Raw genomic sequence first — 17,353 nt, forward strand, 5'->3', positions numbered from 1 at the left:
GTTCCCGCCGCAGCTCCCTGTCTGCGTCCTCTTGGTCCCTCCGGACACGCACGGACGAAGGAGCGGCCCTGGTGAAGGGACGGCACGGACCCCAAGCAGCCGGCAGCTTCCAGCTGGGGTGTGCGGGGGGCAGTTTGGCCTCCCCCTGATTGTGCAGGCAGGTCTGTGGAAGGTGGGGCATGGAGGTGCCCTGGGGGCTGACCAGTGTCTGTGCCCAGTGAGCACAGGGTGGGCAGTGGGCCGAGGCCCCAGGGAATTGGAGGCAAATCCATTTCTGGAGACACCCTAGTATTTTTGAAAAACGTTCATTCTTCCCCTTTTACTAACACGAAGCACAAAAAGTGACCCTGGGTCCACCTCGGCTGGGCTAAGGACACTGCACATCCACTCACTTGAGGACACTGCACATCCACTCACTTGAGACCCGCTTGGGCTGTGCTGTTTGCTGGGTGTGGGGAGAGGAGACCCCATTGAAACACCAGCCTGAGTGTGGTGAGGAGGGTCCTAGAGGGCATCTAATGAAGGTCCGTCCATCAGGACGTCCACAGAAGCTTCCCTGAGGAGCTGAAGGATGAACAAGTGTGGCAGGGAAAAGGATAAGGAACAGTGTTCCAGGTAGCAGGAACAGCATGCGCAAAGGCCTGTGGTCGGCTGGAGTCCGGGACAGATGGCAGGCTGAATGGAAGCCGGAGAACTGAGGGCTGGGTGGGAGGAGGGGGGGGGGTCGGGCACAGACCACCCAGGGCCTTCCAGGTGGGAACCTGGCACCCAGACCTGTGGCTGCTGTACTTCCCGACTTTGACCACACTTTGACCACGTGAGCTTGCTGGGCTCCGGACAGGATGTGCTTGACCCTCCTGTGAACGCCCAGGTGTGGGGCAGGAGAAAGGCCGAGGGAGACAGACAGACAGACAGAGGGTCATGGGGCAGAGAGGCCGTGGGCTGGTGACTCGTGCTCTGGCCGTGGGAGGAGGGTACCATGCTTCTTTGCTTCTTTGTGTATTTTTCCACTTTTCTCCCAAATGACTTAATTTTAGTCTTCCTGGATATGCAGTCTTAAAGTGTGTTTAAAAAAAGCTTCGGACCTCCCTGACTTCATCCCCCCTCCTGCCCCCGGGGACGCCAGGGACTGTTTGGTGACTTGGTAGACAGGCAGGCACTCCCTGAAGCCAAGGTGGGGTGCTGGGACCAGGGCAGGGTCCTCCCCAGCTTGGGGCTCAGGAGGGGCCCGCCCCGCCCCGTAGAGAGCCTTGGAACCCCACGCCCGGCTTCCTCGGTCTCCTTTGATCTCCTTCCCGGCTCCCCTGCAGGGCTGTGTTTGCCTGCTGGTCCGACTCCAGGTGCACGGAGCCGGCTTCCCCAGCTGCCTGGTCCTGAGCAGGGACATGCCTGCCGCCCTCCCTGACATCACGCTAGCTCGCTCTGTCTTCTGGGGAGTGTCCCCGGGCCCCGCAGCGGTTCCCAGCACGCAGGGCTTAGAACCCGTGGCTCTCCAGAGAGCGCAGGTGAGGGAGAGCCCGCGGTGGGAGAGCCCGATGCTTCCCGCCGGCTCACTGCTCTCCCAGCCTCCAGTTCCCTCAGGACCAGACCCTCCCGGCTCCAGGCCCTCAGGCTCCCCCGCCCCCTGCCTTACTCTTGGCACCAGCACCCCCTCCTTGCACTTGGTGCCCTTCCTGCTCTGGCCCGCTCAGCCCGGGACCTCGCTCAGGATGACTTCGCCCCAGGAATGCCCTCCCTGAGCACCCTCACCCCCACCCCCATGTGCTCGCCGGCGGACTCCTCCCTCTCCTTCCTGCTCCCTCAGGGACACTCGTGTGCGATGCGCTCACAGCCCCGGGACCCAGAGCTCCGGCCCTGGCTGCCTGGGCCCCTCCGGCTCCAGCAGAGCGCCCGACACACAGGAGGCGTTCGGGGGATTTCGGACTGACACGTGGTTCCTTCCCGCGCTGTAACAGATTTCCACGGGCTTGGTGGCTTCACACAACCCGAGTGCTCGACCTGAAGTCCTAAATGGATCCCACCCAACTGGGATCAGGCTGTCCCAGGAGGCTGTGGGGGGGCGGGAGGGCTGTTCCCCGTCTGCCGGGCTCCTGGAGGCGCCCACATTCCTTGGCTCCTGCGCCCGCCAGCTGTCGCATCAGTGGAACTCCGCTGGCTGCCGTGCTCACATCTCCGACCCTCCTGTCTCCCTGCAGCCACAGGGGGCCCACCCGGGCAACGCAGGTTCATCTGTCCCCAAACTCCCTGGCTGACTCGCATCTCCAAGTCTCCTTGCTGTGGAAAGCAACACCTTCACAGGCCCTGGGTTGGGACCTGGACGTTTACTTCTCTTTCTTGGACGGGGCCACTTGGCTCTGGGCCAGTCGCTTTCTCTGTTGGGTTCTCTCTGTCTCCTCTCACCCTGGGGAGAGTTCCTGGCTGGGGGCGCCCGAATGACAGGTGGCCCCATTTCCGTCCGGGACGTACGCTCACTAGCTGAGGATGCTTTCTTAGCTCCCTGGCCTCCGCTGTCTCCTCTATACAATGGGCTCATGGTTGCATGCAGCTCGTTGGAAGACACGGGTTAGGTGAGAGAATGTCACGCAAGGCTGGCGGCACAGTAGGTGGCCAGGACGTGGTGTCGGGGTACCAGGGCTCCAGCCCCCAGCCACGCCTCCTGGAGTGACCTTGGTGGACTCCGAATGTGGCCCTGCATCTGCTCCTGAAGGCGATGGGCTGTGTCTGAGGGACCCGGGGGTTGCAGGGCGAACCAAGCCGGGACGCTGAAGGCGAGAGTGTCTCCACCCCACCCCAGATGGAGGCCCGGAACTGGGTGCGAATTCTCATCAGCCACCAGCGGCCTGTGCACAGGATGGAGTCTCGGGTCTTTCAGGCTGAAAAAAGGCAGCTAGAGTCAATTTCCAAGGTCCTGTGCGGCTGCGCAGACCTAGGCCCCCGGAACCCGCGGGCAGGTCAGAGGTATCATCCCCGTGGTCTTGCAGAGGAGGGAAGAGGAGAGAAACTGGGTTCTGGGACTGCACAGGGACTGTCCCAGGTGTGAGGCCGTGGGCACTGGGTGGCTCAGGTGGAAGCGTGTGTTCTGTGCCTCCTGCCCCCACCTGGAGTGCCCGGGCCGGAGGACTCCTCGGGCTCCCTGTCTCAGCCCTGCTTTGCCAGTTTCAGGGCTGGGTGCCCTGAGCTGTATGTGTGTCAGGGCTGACTTCCTGCCTCCCCCTTGGGGATCTTACTGCCACTGGAGTAGACCGTGGGTGAAGACCACTGACATCACCGTCTCTAAATAGCCTTGAAAGAGTCAGGGGACGGAGAGGACTTTCCACCTTCCCACGTTGGTGATTTTAAAATACCCACTTTTCCATTGTGGTAGAACTTTCCAGGGGAAGGTGGGCTGGGAGACGCTGCGTGGAAGCCAGCTCTGGTGGTGTGTGGGGATCCTCCTTGTCCCTGTGGGTGTCCCTGGGAGGAGGAGCCCGCGCGCCTCAGCAACACTCCATCTCCAGGCTGGTGGTTAAATATTAACAACCCCGAGCCCCACGGAGTTGGGGTCACCAGTGGCTCATGCCTCACAGAGAGCAGGGCTTTGGGGGAACCTGGGTTTCAGGCAGGAAGAAGTTGACCTTCTAGGTCTTCCTGCTGTTTCCCTCATGGGAGGCAGGGGCACCGAGTTTGTAGCTTGGAGGAGGGGCAAGAGCCAGACCACCCACCTTGCCCAGGTTTGATGCACAGATCCAGCAGAGCATGGAAACACTTGCCCTCAAATGGATCTTGCTTCTTGCAGGATTAGAACTGTGCTCGCTACATTGAGACAATATTGCTACATGTCTACTGGGGAGAGCGAGTTACTGCAGAGAATTGAAACTGGAGTGACGGGCATGTAGCTTTTCACACGTAGGTGTGTAACCTTGAAATATCATCCGTGTGATGACGTCAGGCTCTGTGTTTTGGACGTATATTCTTTTTGTCCATTTTTTAAAAATATGGCTTTGTTGAGATATATACTTACAAAGTATATAATTTGGTGGTTTTTAGTATATTCAGAGTCGTGCAATAAAGACCACTATTCAAGGTTAGGACAGTTCATCATCCTGAAAGGAAACTGTCCTCATTAACAGCGGCCTGCCCGGTTCCCTCTTCCCCACCTGTGGGCGTCTGCTGACCTTCCTGCCTCTGGAAGCCGCTTCTGGACCCTCCGTGTCAATGGTGTCCCAGTACACGGTCCTTGGTGTCTGACGGCTGTTACTTACAGATTTCAGAGTTCGCGAGGTTGCAGGATGTGACCGTGATTCATTCCTGTTTATAACCAGACAGTGTTCCACAGTAGGGACTCACCGTCTCCTGTTTATCCACTCATCAGGGGGTGGATACTTGAGTTGTTGGGTTATTTTGAATAATGCTGCTATGAACATTCGTGAGTAGGATTTTTATTTCTCTTGGGTAGTGAAATACTGGGTCACGGGGTAAGTCCATGTTTCGCCTTTTGAAAAAGTGCCGTACTGTGTTCCAAAGTGGCTGCACCATTTTCTGTTCCCACCGCAGGGCGTGGGTTCCAGTTTCTCCCCATCCCTGCCGACGCTTGTCGTCTGTGGTCGTGGTTTTAGCCGTGCTAGTGGGCGTGAGGGGCTCTCTCACTGTGGTTGTAACTTGCATTTCCCTAAGATGTTGATCATCTTTTCATGTGTTCACTGGCTATTTGTACAGCTTTAGGGAAATGTCTGTTCAAGTTGGTTTCATCCAGTTTTTGGAATCAGTAGCGGGCTATCTTTACAATACCAGCTTTGCAATTTGTCCTCTTCCATTTTCTTGATCAGTTTGTAGAAGAAGAAATTAGCTGTTGATGATTTAGCAAATTTGATTTTAAAAATACAGCATGAAGCCATCTGGGGTATAGGGGCAGGAAAGATCTTTTATTCCTATTTCAGTTATTTTTATTTTATTTATTTATTTTTTTATCATCCTCACCCGAGGACATTTTTCCATTTTTTGTTCAGACAGAGCGGGAGGGAGAGAGAGGAAGAGAGAGAGAGAGAAACATCGATGTGAAGGGACACATCGAGTGGCTGCCACCCGCACAACCGACCAGGGCCGGGGACAAACTGCAACCGAGGTACGTGCCCTTAGCGGGAACTGAACCCGGGTCTCTCCGGACCGCAGGCCGATGCTCTAACCGCTGAGCCAAACCGGCCAGGGCTCCTATTTCAGTTATTTAACACATATTGGATGACTCAAATTTTCAATACCCTATTTCACCATTTTTAGCATTTTGTATCTTCCCAGAAGTGTACGGACTCCACACACCGTTTTATAACACCTGTTTGCTTAATTCCGTATTTCCCTGGCCAAGAAGTATAGATTTATGGTACAAGGGGTGGGGGACCTTTATTCTGCCAAGGGCCATTTGGATATTGATAACATCATTCGCGGGCCATACAAAATTATCAGCTTAAAAATTCGCCCGCTCTGTGTGGTCAGGCGTGGGATGTGAGCTGATGTCACAGGCCCTGCACGGCCCGCGGGCGGCTCGTTCCCCACCCCGCCCGCGGTCCTTTGCCGCGGCTCTATATGTGTATGTTTGCACCAGTCCCTCTGTGTGGACGGTTTTCAGCTCTTCTGTTGTAAACAGTGTAACTGGTGCTTGGGTCTCATCTCTGTTGGCTCAGGAATCGGGCTTGGAAATTGGGGCCGGGCTGGCCGGGCAGGTCTCTGCAGTGTCTACGGCGTCACCGATGAAGCTGGGAGCTTGGCTGGGCTGCAATGCCCACGGTGGCACTCACCCCGGGGCTGGCTTGGTTTCTTCACAGACTTGACCTCCCTCCTCCACGGCCTCTGCCTTCCTCCCCTTCCAGGGGTCTGTGGCTTCAGCAGAGTCATCAGATTTCTTGATCCAGGTGCCGCCTTCCCAGAGAGAGCTGCTAAGCTCCTTTCATTCTAGCCCTGGACATGGCGGGTTCTCCCTTCCGCTGGTCCCTTATGGTCAGCCCAGACCTCAGAGGCGGGACAAAGGACAGGACAGCGACTTGTCGTCGAGTTGCATGCGGTGCAGTGATGGGAGGGATTGTCAGGGGTCCCGTGTGCGGAGGCTCCGCAGCTGTGCACATGTGGACACACTTGTCTGGGGAACTGTGCAGTCCAGCGACCATCCTCTGAATGGACGTATGGTCTCGACTGGCGGACCTTTGGAAGTCACACGACAACTGGGACCAAGGCCGGTCAAGTCCCCAGAGCTCCCTGCAGTCTCTCAGGGAACGGGTACCAACCGCTACCTGACTTGTCATCACTGCAGAGGTGCCCCGGGAGCCCCGACGGGTTTTCCCAGGCTGGTCTTCACGTGGCTCTCGCCGGTCACTGAAGAAGGTGGCGTTACCCTCACTTCACGGAGGAGGGAGTCGAGGCTCGAGATCTCGCTGGCTTGACCTCCTCGCCTTCTCCGTGCCCTGCCACCTCAGGCTCCTCCCCGCGAGGATGTCCTCTGCCCCGTGCAGCAAGACAGTAACATGCACCGTGCGGACCCAACAGCTGCCTGTGTCTCTTGTCCCCATCGAGAGGGTGAGTTAAGGTGGGTCGGGCTTCAGCGCTCGAGTGTGAGATCACTTGCACAGCCACCGTGTGGGCAGTGGCTTCACCTCTGAACCTCACTCTGCTCATTTGTGAAATGGGAACAATGATCGTACTGTTGGGAGATTCGGAGAACTGGGGCGAGGAAAGCCCCTGAGATTTCAGCGGCGGGGAGAGTGACAGGTGCGTCTGGTTTCCCCGGGGCCCTCGGCCCAGCCTTTCCCACCTCTGCGCTCACCTGGGCTGGCCGGGGAAGCCAGAGTGTTCAAGGTAAATAAATAGGTCACAAAGGGCTCGTTCAGTCCGCCTGGTTGTGAGAACCATTGTGCTCCAGGGAGATGCTCCGGGTGGCAGCCAGAAACCCCGCTCTGCACCTGTGGGACTTGGCTGCTAGCAGTTCCTGCCGGGTGTGTTCCCACGGGCCGGCCTCACGCCCGGGCCTTCGGTCTGGAAGCAGGGCCCGTGTTCACATCTCTCCCACCTCAGGCTCCTCGTCCCGGGGCCTCGCACGGGGCTGGCTCTTCCCAGCGTGTCTGGAACAAAGTGCAAACTGTGGCTTGGAGGAGCGTCCGCGGTGACTCACGGTGAGTCAGCTGGCGCGGACATCTGCCCGGGCCCGGCCTGAGCGAGAGAATGCTCAGTATCGTTTGGCAAGGCCGCCGCCCATCAAAGGCCTGATTCCATTCCTCAAGTTACTGTGTGTTGTTCTACTGCCCGTAAGGGCTCATCCGGATCGCTGGTCACATTTTCCTACGAGTAACGATTTCCCACCACAGTCCCCGCCCAGGTCTGCGACTTCTGTGCCGTGGCGTGGATGACCCTCCGGGGGCCCCGGGGCCTGACTCAGGCAGGGAGTTGTTTCTGTTCGGAGCGGTGCTCCTCTCCCCTCGCGCTGCGGAGGGCAGCTGCCGGCTGGAGATGAAGGCGGCGGGGAGTTCTCGGCCGCAGGTTCAAGTCCGCGTGGACACTGTCCGAGCCATTCTGCAGCGGCCTCCGGGGGCGGTGGGAGGAGCGTGGACGGGTCGTGGGAGAGCCTGTCACTGTTTTATTCAGTGACTTCGGGTCTTCCGAACCCTGGGTCTCTTAAAAGACCCCCTGCTCCTGTGCTCTGCGGGAAACATGGGGGTCTCAGACCACAGCACTCGGGCCGGCTGGGGGCAATGTGCTCTCTTACCCTGTGGCTGCGTCCTGTCGCTGAGGGAGCAGAAGTCGGGTTCCGTCCAGTAGGTCCCAGTCCATATACTGTGCATCGCGTGAGCCAGCGTTTTCTGAATTGGGTTCTGGAAGTTGATGAGTATCACTTAAAGAGGGGAATATGGGGAGCGTCTGTGGGGAGAGCCCCTGTTCCCATCGAATGGTCTTGGTGATGCCATCCATCACTGGCGTGCCCTGCCCTCCCCTGGCCAAGGGCTGGGCATGGGCTCGATGGGGCCAACCAGGCCGTCTGCCCCAGACCTTTGGATGGAGAGATGCAGAGGGAAATACAGCTCATGTCCATTCCTTCGGCCACTGTGCTGAGACAGCCCGCCTCCCACACCGGCCTTGGCTCCCGTCTGTTTCAGAGCCGGTTCTCCATCCCCACGTAGCCTTCTCTGAGTGACCTGTCACATTTCCAGTGGGTCCGAGCTGAAGCAAAGCTGAGACCCTGGCAGACACCACTGGTCCTGTTCCCGTGTGCCTTCCCACTAGTCTTGTACGTGTCAGCGTGCTTAGTGGATGTCCCCCGTGTTCTGCCTGCAACAGCGTCACCACCCGGCCAACCTCACACACTCGGAGATCTCCAGGCCACACAGGAGAAGCTCAACTCAGAAGGCAGAGTTGGGGGCGGGGCCTGTAGGAGACACGTGCCTCATTTAAAGGGGGTACCTGCTCCGCAGCGCCAGCCGGCGGCTTAGGGGTTATGTGACAAGGAGTGGTTTCCCAGATGCCCTAAAATGACAACTACACCTGAGCCCAGGTGGTGTCCGGAAGCACCGTCTTCATGTGTGGTCCCAAACGTGGGCTTACCGGCAGCCTGTGTGGGTTCCCATCCTGCCTCGACTGTCCCGGCAGTGCACCCCGGGGAAAGCTTGGCGCCTCTGAGCCTTGGTTCTTCTGTCTGCGCAGTGGCACAGGTAATGTTGTCCAGCTCCCGTAGTTACTGTATGACGCTGGTCAGGTGTCCCACCTGGGCCTGGCACATGGCGGGTGCTCAGTAGAGAGCTGTTCCCTCTGATGTCTTTATGTGTGAGCAGAGAAAATCCACCGTAATTTCCAGGAAAATGAGGTCACTCCAGGTGAGCTAGAGGTTGCCAATAGCAGGAGCTACGGGTATTGTTTCTCATTGTGCCCCAGCCCCTGGCATAGCGTAGGGGCTCAGATATTTTAACTGAGTCTCAAAAGACTCAAAATATCGAAACGTTGACTCCTCAGTGTTAACAAGAGACATTATGATACTTTATATACTAGAACTCTGCCACCTAGGAATGTAAAATCCCTCTACTCATCCATCCATCAATCCATCTGCCATCCATCTCTCCATCCACTTATCCATCCTGCATCCTGTACAAGGTCAGTTGTGGTCTTACCTGTTCTGCGACTGGAACATGGGAGGAAGAGAGAATGAAGGGGCTTAACTATAGACGTTCACCTCCTAACACCTGGTGGGCTCGTGAAGAAGTAGAGTAGCCTGGAAACGAAGTGTTTGGGCTCGAGCCCCACCTTGGCACCGTCCCAGCCGAATGGCCTGGGGCAAGTCACGGTTTGACGTGCGAGCAGCGGAGAGGATGCTACCCCTGCCACCTATGGTTGTGAGACCCGAGGGAGAGCATGTGTGCAGAACGCTTGGGACAGTGCCCGGCAGTGGGGGTGGCCCAGCAGATGTGAAGGGCTGCTCCCCGAGATGTCCAGCAACGCGGAGGCGGTACCATTCCTGCCGGCTCCGTGCCCTGGCAATCCCGCTAACAAACCGAGGGCGAGCTTGCCTCCTCGCGGTGCCCGTCTCCTGTGTGTGCCCACAGTCCCTTTCCCGACCCAGCTACTCAAGGGTCTCGACGTCTGGATGTTGGTCCGATACGCCCTCTTTTGGGGACCAGCAGACCCCCTCCCACTGCTGTCCCCTACATGGGCCTCGCTCCATCCGTGTCTGGTTGGACCACAGGGTGACTGAGCCTGCACCTCCTTCTTTCCTGCAGGGAGTCGGACTTGTTCCTGCTCGACAGCCGCACCCTCTGGGCGTCGGAGGAGGGCTGGCTGGTGTTTGACATCACGGCCACCAGCAACCACTGGGTGGTCAACCCACGGCACAACCTGGGTCTGCAGCTCTCCGTGGAGACCCTGGATGGTAAGTCCCACCCGCCTCCCAGGCGGTGTTGATGCAGCCTGCACTCCTGGACCTCTGTGGGGTGTCCATCCCCGGCAGGCTTCCCCGGCCTCCGCCCCACCCCGTCCTCAGTGTGCAGCCTCACGCTAGCCCCCTGCGCGAGACCGTGACGCGCTGGCTGCTGCCGTGCCGGGTGAGGCCTCGGCTCTGAGTGGTCCCGCAGCCGCAGGGGCGGAAGTGCCGACTCTGGCCCATCCCAGGGCAGCTCCACGCAGCCTACCCTTTAGCAAGAGCCCCGGGGCCGGCTGCGCGCATCCTGGGCTGTCCTGGGCACGGGAGGATGTTGAACACACGGCCTCTACCCACCCCATGCCCGGAGCCTCTCCCAGGTGTAGCATCCAAGAATGTCTCCAGACATTTTCAAATGTCCCCTGTAGGGCACGGTTACTCCTGGTTAAGGACCACTGCCCTGGTCGGTGCAAGGCATTAACCCTCTTCCAAGAAACCCTAGATGTGGTTCCAAGTCTCAAACACCTGGAGAATCAGGTTCACCTCCCCTTCCCTCAGCACCTCCCGCCCCTCCACCAGAGCACATGCCCTGGATGAGAGCTGTCATCATTGTTGTGGCTGTTGTTATCATCGCTCCCAAAAGTGACTTACCCGGCCCCCTCGGAAGCCTGGGTGTCTTCTGGTCTTCTGCTCCTACGCACAGGGCGGCGGTGGAGAACCTCAGTGTCCGCGTCCGCGTCCCCTCGGGTGACTGGAGCGCTCGGGCGCATGCCTGGCAGGGACACTGCCCTCCAGCGGGGTCACTGCATCGGCCTCCACAGCAGTTCATGAGGGCACCTGTCTCCCGTCTTTGTCAGCACAGGTCTCAAACCCGTGCATCCGCTCACCCGCCAGGTGCCCATGGGTCCCGCAGCCTGGCTTGTCCTTCCTGCTGTGCGTGAGGCCGAGCCCTTTCTCACGCGTGCCTGTGTGCCGTCCGTTCCTGCCTCTGCCCTCTGCCCTCTGCCCTCTGCCCTCGTCAGGTGTTGATCTTCTTTAGATTTTAGAGACATTTGGCCCTGTGTGGTTTGAGCTGCAAATAGTTTCCCAGTCTGTGGTTGTTCTTTTTCACTGTGGTTAAAGCGGGGTTCTGCCAGGTGGACTTAGACAGTGTAGCTGAACTTGATAGCCGCTTCCTCTGTTGCTCCTGGGCTTGGCCTCTTTCTCGTTCCCTCGGAGGGCCCGGATCTGCCCCTTGGCCTGAGCCCCAGGGGACCAGAACTGCCCGCCTCAGGCCCTGAGCCCCCTGGGACGGGCCGCAGACTCGAGGAGCACGCTTGTCTTGTTTCTAGCCAGCCTCCCTTCTGCGGATAGCCCCCCATCTTTCCTGCCCTCCTTGCCCTGTCCACACCCCTGACACCTGAAGGCGGGCTGGCTTATCCACCCTTTTGCGTTGGCTCAGCAAACTGTCCGGTGGGCCGGGTTCGCCTGGCAGCCGCCTTCGTGTGGCCTGGGAGCTCAGAATAGTTTTCACATTTTTAAATGGTCGAGAAAAATCAAAAGAAGGCTATTTGGTGACGCGTAAAATTATATGAAACTTCCACTTCCGTGTCCATAAATAAAGTCTTACGAGCACACAGTCACGCTCGTTGCTTTCTGTTCGTCCCGGATCCCTTCCGTGCTGTGACAGCAGAGTTATTATAACAGGGACTCTGAACATGTTTGTTATTTTCAGGAATCTTCCTTATGGAAAGAGTTTCCGACCCCTGCCGGGGATCACAGTCAGTTGAGAAACACTAGGTTGGACAAATGAAACAGATTTCCCTGCAAACCTTATCAGAGCTTTTATTTTGCTGATGTCCATTGTGAATCTCCTGATGGGGACCAGAGCACAGAGGAATTCCAGACTTTTTTGGCAATAGAATCATTCAGCTTTTCTTCTCCCTTGGAGGCCCGTGTGGGACTTACTGGGGACGAGGTAAAAGCGAGGCGAAGGTAGACGCGGTTTCCCTCCAGGGCGACCATTTCCCTGGACTTGTAGACACTGGCAAGACCTTCCCGCTGGCCCCAGGGGGTCCTGTGCTTCCGGGTTTGGTTTTCCTCTTACGTGACGCTCCGTTCAGTTCCCCTAGGGTCAGGTTTGCCATTGTCTTTCGCCCCCAAAGTCAGGGTCTTTGTGGCCCTGAGGCCGTGGATAAAGCTCAGCACTTACGAGATGGTCCGAGTGCGGGCTGTCAGAGCCGGTCAGACTCCCCAGGTTCGAATCCAGCAGGGTGAGTCACTCCACAGCCCTCATCTGGAAAGTGGGTTCCTAACAGCTTCCCCTCCCAGGTGGTTGCCACGGAGCAGGTGAGCTCAGGCGGTGAAGAGCTCACAGCTCAGCTGTGGTAGCGCCCCCTAGCGCCTCCGCTCAGCACAAAGGAAGTGCGTCGTGACGTTGTCTCCTGTAACCCTCCCGTTCCCCAGAGCCAGACTCTGCGTGACGTCCCGGGCACTGGCAAGGAGGCAGACGCCCCTGAGAGGTGGGGGCTCCACATTCCCCAGCCTGGGACCCTCCCCATCCACGGGGAGTGTAGCTTAGTGGTCACACGCCGCCGCCTGGAGTCAGGGCAAAGATTAGACGCTGTACCCCTGCCTTGGTGCCCGTCTCCTCCCCTCCAGATGGGCGGGGGGTGGGGGGTGGGCGTGGGTGCCACTGCCCTGGGACTCAGCCTGTCCAGGCGCTGTGCCTGCTGTTTGGTGTGGTTGCCCGGGTCCGGGGAGGGGCGAAGTTTACCACTGGCCAGTTTGGCCCATTACGCGTGTGCCTTTTGGACCTTTGGGAGTGGGATAAGAGCAGGTGAGCCCAGCATCTCGCACCACAGGCTCCCGGCCGTGGAGTCCGCCCAGCACCGTGCTCGTCCCCGGGAGGCACGGGGAACAGATTCCTGGGCTCCACCCTAGACCCCTGGCGGCCAGTGCCTGAGGGTGGGCCTGGAACTCGGCCTTTTCTCACCAGCTCCTTGGGTAACTTGGGGCTGGATCGGTGGTAACACTCTAGCTAAGTTGCGCCCTGTGTTTTGGGGCACCCCATTAACAAGATAGTACCCAACTGATTGGCCTCCTTCAAGGTCTGGGCCTCAGCCTTTTCATGTTATATGTCTGCACCGGTGAAGGACCAGCAGGGCCTGCTGGGGGGCCCGTGGATTCTGGGGTTCATTTGCTGGGCAGCCTGGTGCCTCCGTGCGGTGTGCCAGCCTAAGCTACCCGTAGGGACAGCCTGGTCCCTGCCCTGGGCCTCCCCCAGGGGCACCGCTGCCTCGGGCAGCACCTGGGTAAGCCGGGTCCCTGGTGCACGTCAGGGAGGGGAGGAGACGGGCACCGAGTCCGGGGGTAGCATGTGGCCCTTGTCCAGGCCTAGACAGCATCTGGCAGCCACTAGGCAGCCGCCAGACTAGGGAGCCCCGTCACCCGCCGGGGTGTCGGCCTCCTCACCCACACACGGGGCGTGTTGGTAGCAGGGACGCAGTGAGCTTGCCTCCGTCCTAAGGAGGCACAGGCATCACAGACCTTCGCTCAGAAGCTTTGTGTGGTACGAGGTGAGCGCCCTGCCCACCTGGCCTCCAAATGCTGCCGGAGACCACCCAGGCAGCCTGTGTTCCCTCTTCCTCTAGCTGCAGCCCTCGCGAGTCACCCCTGGGGGCGGCACAGCTCGGCCCGCTCATGGGGCTGCCTGGGCGGGGAGAAGCCCACACACTCCGGGCACCTGGGCTCCTCGGCAGCCACTGGGAGCATCCTCTCATCTGCACGGGATGCCGGGAGGAGGGCTGGTGTCTGCTGGCCTCTCCCTGTTTGAGAAGAGAGGAGGAGAGGCAGCCCCTCCCTGTCCCCAGCACACAGGCTGCTCCCCAACAGGGGTGTGGGGGGAGGAGCGGAGGAGGGGCCCCTGATCGGAGGGATCCTCACACCTTGTGGCCCCGCTGGAGCCCCTGAGAAGGCAGCGGGCTGGGCAGAGCCAGGCCCGGGCCAGGCTCCGGTGCAGGAGCAGAACCGGGACAGCCTGGTGTCTCCCGCACCGACTGAGGCTCCTCCAGACAGCCCCACGGCATCTTGGGCAGCTGGTCCAGCCCCCTGGTGCCTCAGCCCTTCATCTGTTCCACGGGCTTAGTAATGGCTGGGAGGAAGACAGGAGTGAATTCATGCAAATGCTGAGCCCTGGGCTGGGCACCCTGTCTGTGCTCGCGAGTGTCAGATACTGTTTCTGTTGCTGTTGTCGAAATGCTTCGTTCTCACAGTGACCCTGCCCAGGTTACTGCAGCCAGCACCTTACGGGAGAGGAACCGAGGCCCTCCACTCTCCGTGCCCTGGGTGTCCCCGTGGCCTCTGACTCGCTCTTGGCTGGAAAGCCTTCTGAGGATGTGGTCACCAGGGACCAGATTCGGGGACCCTGTGTGGTTAACGAGCCCCAGCAGGGGACACGGCTGGGCCCCAGCGGCCTGGCCCCTGCCTGGCCGTTCTCGTCACATCCCCTTTCCTGGGAAGGAGAGTTGGGAAAGTGGGCTCCCCGTCGGACTGGCTGAGGGAGCCTGTGACACAGGTGGCCAGGGCTACATCTGACTTTCGTGGGCTCCTTCCATAAAAAGTATTAAAAATTATGTTTTATGACCGTGTTGGTATAAAGACAAATATAATCCTGGCTGGATTAAAAATTACAACATTTTCTCTAACCCTAAAAAGTTCATGTTTTGCCTTCTGATTTTAAGAGACATTAAAATGTCTACACGGGCCCCTGAAAGTGTCGTGGGCCCGGGCACTGTGCCTGCAGGACAAGTCGGCCCTGGGCCCTGCGTCCCAGGCCAGGGAGGGTACTGAGCCGTCCCCATCCCTGCCTCTTCTGACCGGCTTCCTACAGACCCCAGCCCTTCGCCTGCGTGGGAAGCCATCTGCCCACTGAGCAAACACCTGCTGGTACCTACGACGTGCCAGGCCCGGTCACAGGCCTGGGCTCCGGCCTGGGCGGGACAAGCCTGTCGTTGCTGTTGCTCACGTTCTCCTAGGAAGAGGCCCCATGCTGGAGGTCAGGGACGAGCTCTGAGCAGAGGGCTCCAGCTGCTCTGCACACCGGCCCCCAGGCCGTCGTCCACTCCAAAGCTGCGGGAGATGAAGGCAGCTTGGGCTGGGGACTCTCTCCTCCCGGCAGCTATAGAAGCGTCTGCCATTTGCTCCCAGGACGAGGACGCCAGCGTCTTGTCCTGGTTCACAGGCATCCCCCCCTCTCCCTTGACTACGGAAGAAATAACCTGGAGGCTCAGGAGGGCGGGGTGGATCTGCCTTGCTCTCCGATCCCAGGAGGTGATTGGTGGCCTGTGGCCCGTCTCTCACTCCTCCTGGTGGTCCTGCAGCTGCGGCCCGACATGCCCTAACTCCAGGACTAGAGGCCCCGTGAGCTCCCGCCCAGCCCAGCCCTGCCTCCTGGAGTCAGCTACGTGGGCCTTCCAGATGTCTGTGTGCAGAGCCCCGGGCTCCTCTCCTGGGGCGCCGGCACGGGTCCCTCCTCTCCATCATCCCAGATGGCACTGGATGGGATTGCGAAGCACTTGAAGGATTGGAGGCATATGCTTGACGCTCAGGCCGCAGCTGCTGAGCCATGCGCCCACGGCGGCCGTGGAGGCTAAGCCCTTTAAAGCCAAGGTTGGCGAGCGACCCGCCCGCAGCGCAGCTGCCTCGAGGTGCCTGCGCCCTCGCGATTGCTTCACATCCTGTTTGTCCAGAAGCCGCGGTGAGAGGGAGAAGAGGCCTTGGTGACTCCCAGGCTGGGATGGGTCCTCGCAGGGCTGGGCGGGCAGCGGTGGCGGGGACGAGATTGGGGCCCAGCAGATGTCACAAGTGTTAACGATGGTCTTGCTCATCGCTTGGGCCTTGGTCCATCACGCGAAGTGGCTGGAATTAATGTGTTTTGCACCATTAACGAGGAACATTCTTACGCTGTGGGCCTCATCGGGGCAGCCGATGGCCTTGGGCCTGGAAAACAAAGACACCACAAGAAGACCAAGATGCCGCCCTGTCCGTGGGCGGGTTGCACCCCCTTCTTTCCCGAGAGGCCCCAGCTGTGTTCCATGCCTGCCCCTAGGGCTCTTCCTCTGGGCTGGGCCTGCCGATTCAGCTCTTGCCACCGGCCCCTGTTCCCAGCTCAGTCCTGTGTCCTTCCCGGAGTCCCGTGTCCACACCACCCCCCGCCTGGCTCGCCTCTTGGAAGGCCTTCCTCCCTGTGCCTCAGCGAAACCTTCCTACCCGCGGAGGCCTCAGAGGTGGCCCCACCCATGCCCAGGAGTCTCTCCTTTAGCGCTTTTCCAGATGCCCGCCCGGACTCGGTGGTAGGCCAGTGAGTCCGAGCGCAGGCTTGGGTCCGCGGACCCGGGGGGAGGGGGCTCCATCTTAGCCCTCCTTGGTGGTAGGCCCCGGGGAGATGGCTTCGTGCCTATGACCTGACTACTCATCTGTACACATGGGATCTGGAGTCCTGCCCACGGAATGGGCTCAGCATAGTGCCAGGCTCAGAGCAAGTGCTCAGCAGTGGTCACTTCTCATCTGTGTTGAGAACCAGCTCTGTCGGGAATACTGACCAATAATAGGTAATGGGATAGCTCACCTCATGGGGACAGTTACGGCTCTCGTGACAAGTCTGGAAGAACGTGGGTTGGTTAGAGCCGAGGGCAGCACATTTTCTCCGTGAGGTACCAGCCAGTACGTGTGCCAGGCTCTGTGGCTGGACCTTTCTGCCGTAGCCCCTCCGCTGTGCGCTCTGCGTGTGCAGGCGGACAGCACGCCGATAGGTGTGCACAGCTGTGTTCCCGTGACGATGTTTGCAAGAAGCTGCTGGGCTGGACTGGGCCCCGGGCTAGAGTTTGGGGACCTCTGGGTTCAGAGGATCAACAGCAGGGAAGACGGTTCCTCTCGGTCCCGCATGTCGTGCAGTTTGGGGTTGTGGCCTGAGGTCCGTCACGTCATCCGCCCGTGGAGGAAGGAAGCGGTGGGCTGGGTGAAGGACGCTCTCATCTGTCTGCCATTGTAGGGAGGAGCCTGCAGCAGCCGTCCTGTGAGGAGCTGCCAGTGAGGCTGGGAAGGGGCTGATTGGCCGCCAACGTGGGCAGAGGAGGACCAGGGACAAGGGGGCTGGGCAGGGCAGTGGGGTTTGCACCCCCCAGCCTCTGCCTCGCCGAACACTCCTGGGATTGGGCCCAGTGCGCACAGTTCCGGAGTGAAGGCAGAGCTGCTCGGACAGTTTCCTGGCCTCTTCGGGAGCAGGCGCGACGGTTCCGGAGCAGATGGGCACCTTGAGCGTGCAGACTGGGGGAAGTTGGCCCCGTGGCGGACTTTGCTCTGCTTACGTCTCAGAAATGAAAACAGCCACGCACAGCCCTGTGCTGGGTGGTTCTCGTGATCCTCTGAGAAGCACCGTGACGTCCTGCACCGGGGAACGGGTAGACAGCCTGCAAACACCCGCGCTGTAGGACACTGCGCAGACACAGAGCGGGA

The 17,353-nt window shown here is 59.5% G+C and overlaps 1 protein-coding gene across 1 annotated transcript in view; it reads left to right on the top strand.

The window, feature by feature from the left end:
* BMP7 (bone morphogenetic protein 7) overlaps positions 1-17,353 on the top strand; it is a 72,391-nt gene that overhangs the window by 42,058 nt on the left and 12,980 nt on the right. Inside the window, exon 3 of the mRNA XM_036244592.1 lies at positions 9,723-9,871. Coding sequence (XP_036100485.1) covers positions 9,723-9,871 — 149 coding nt within the window. The remainder of the gene's footprint in view (positions 1-9,722; positions 9,872-17,353) is intronic.

Source organism: Molossus molossus, unplaced genomic scaffold (genome assembly GCF_014108415.1).
Source record: "Molossus molossus isolate mMolMol1 unplaced genomic scaffold, mMolMol1.p scaffold_m16_p_6, whole genome shotgun sequence".
Lineage (NCBI taxonomy): Eukaryota > Metazoa > Chordata > Mammalia > Chiroptera > Molossidae > Molossus > Molossus molossus.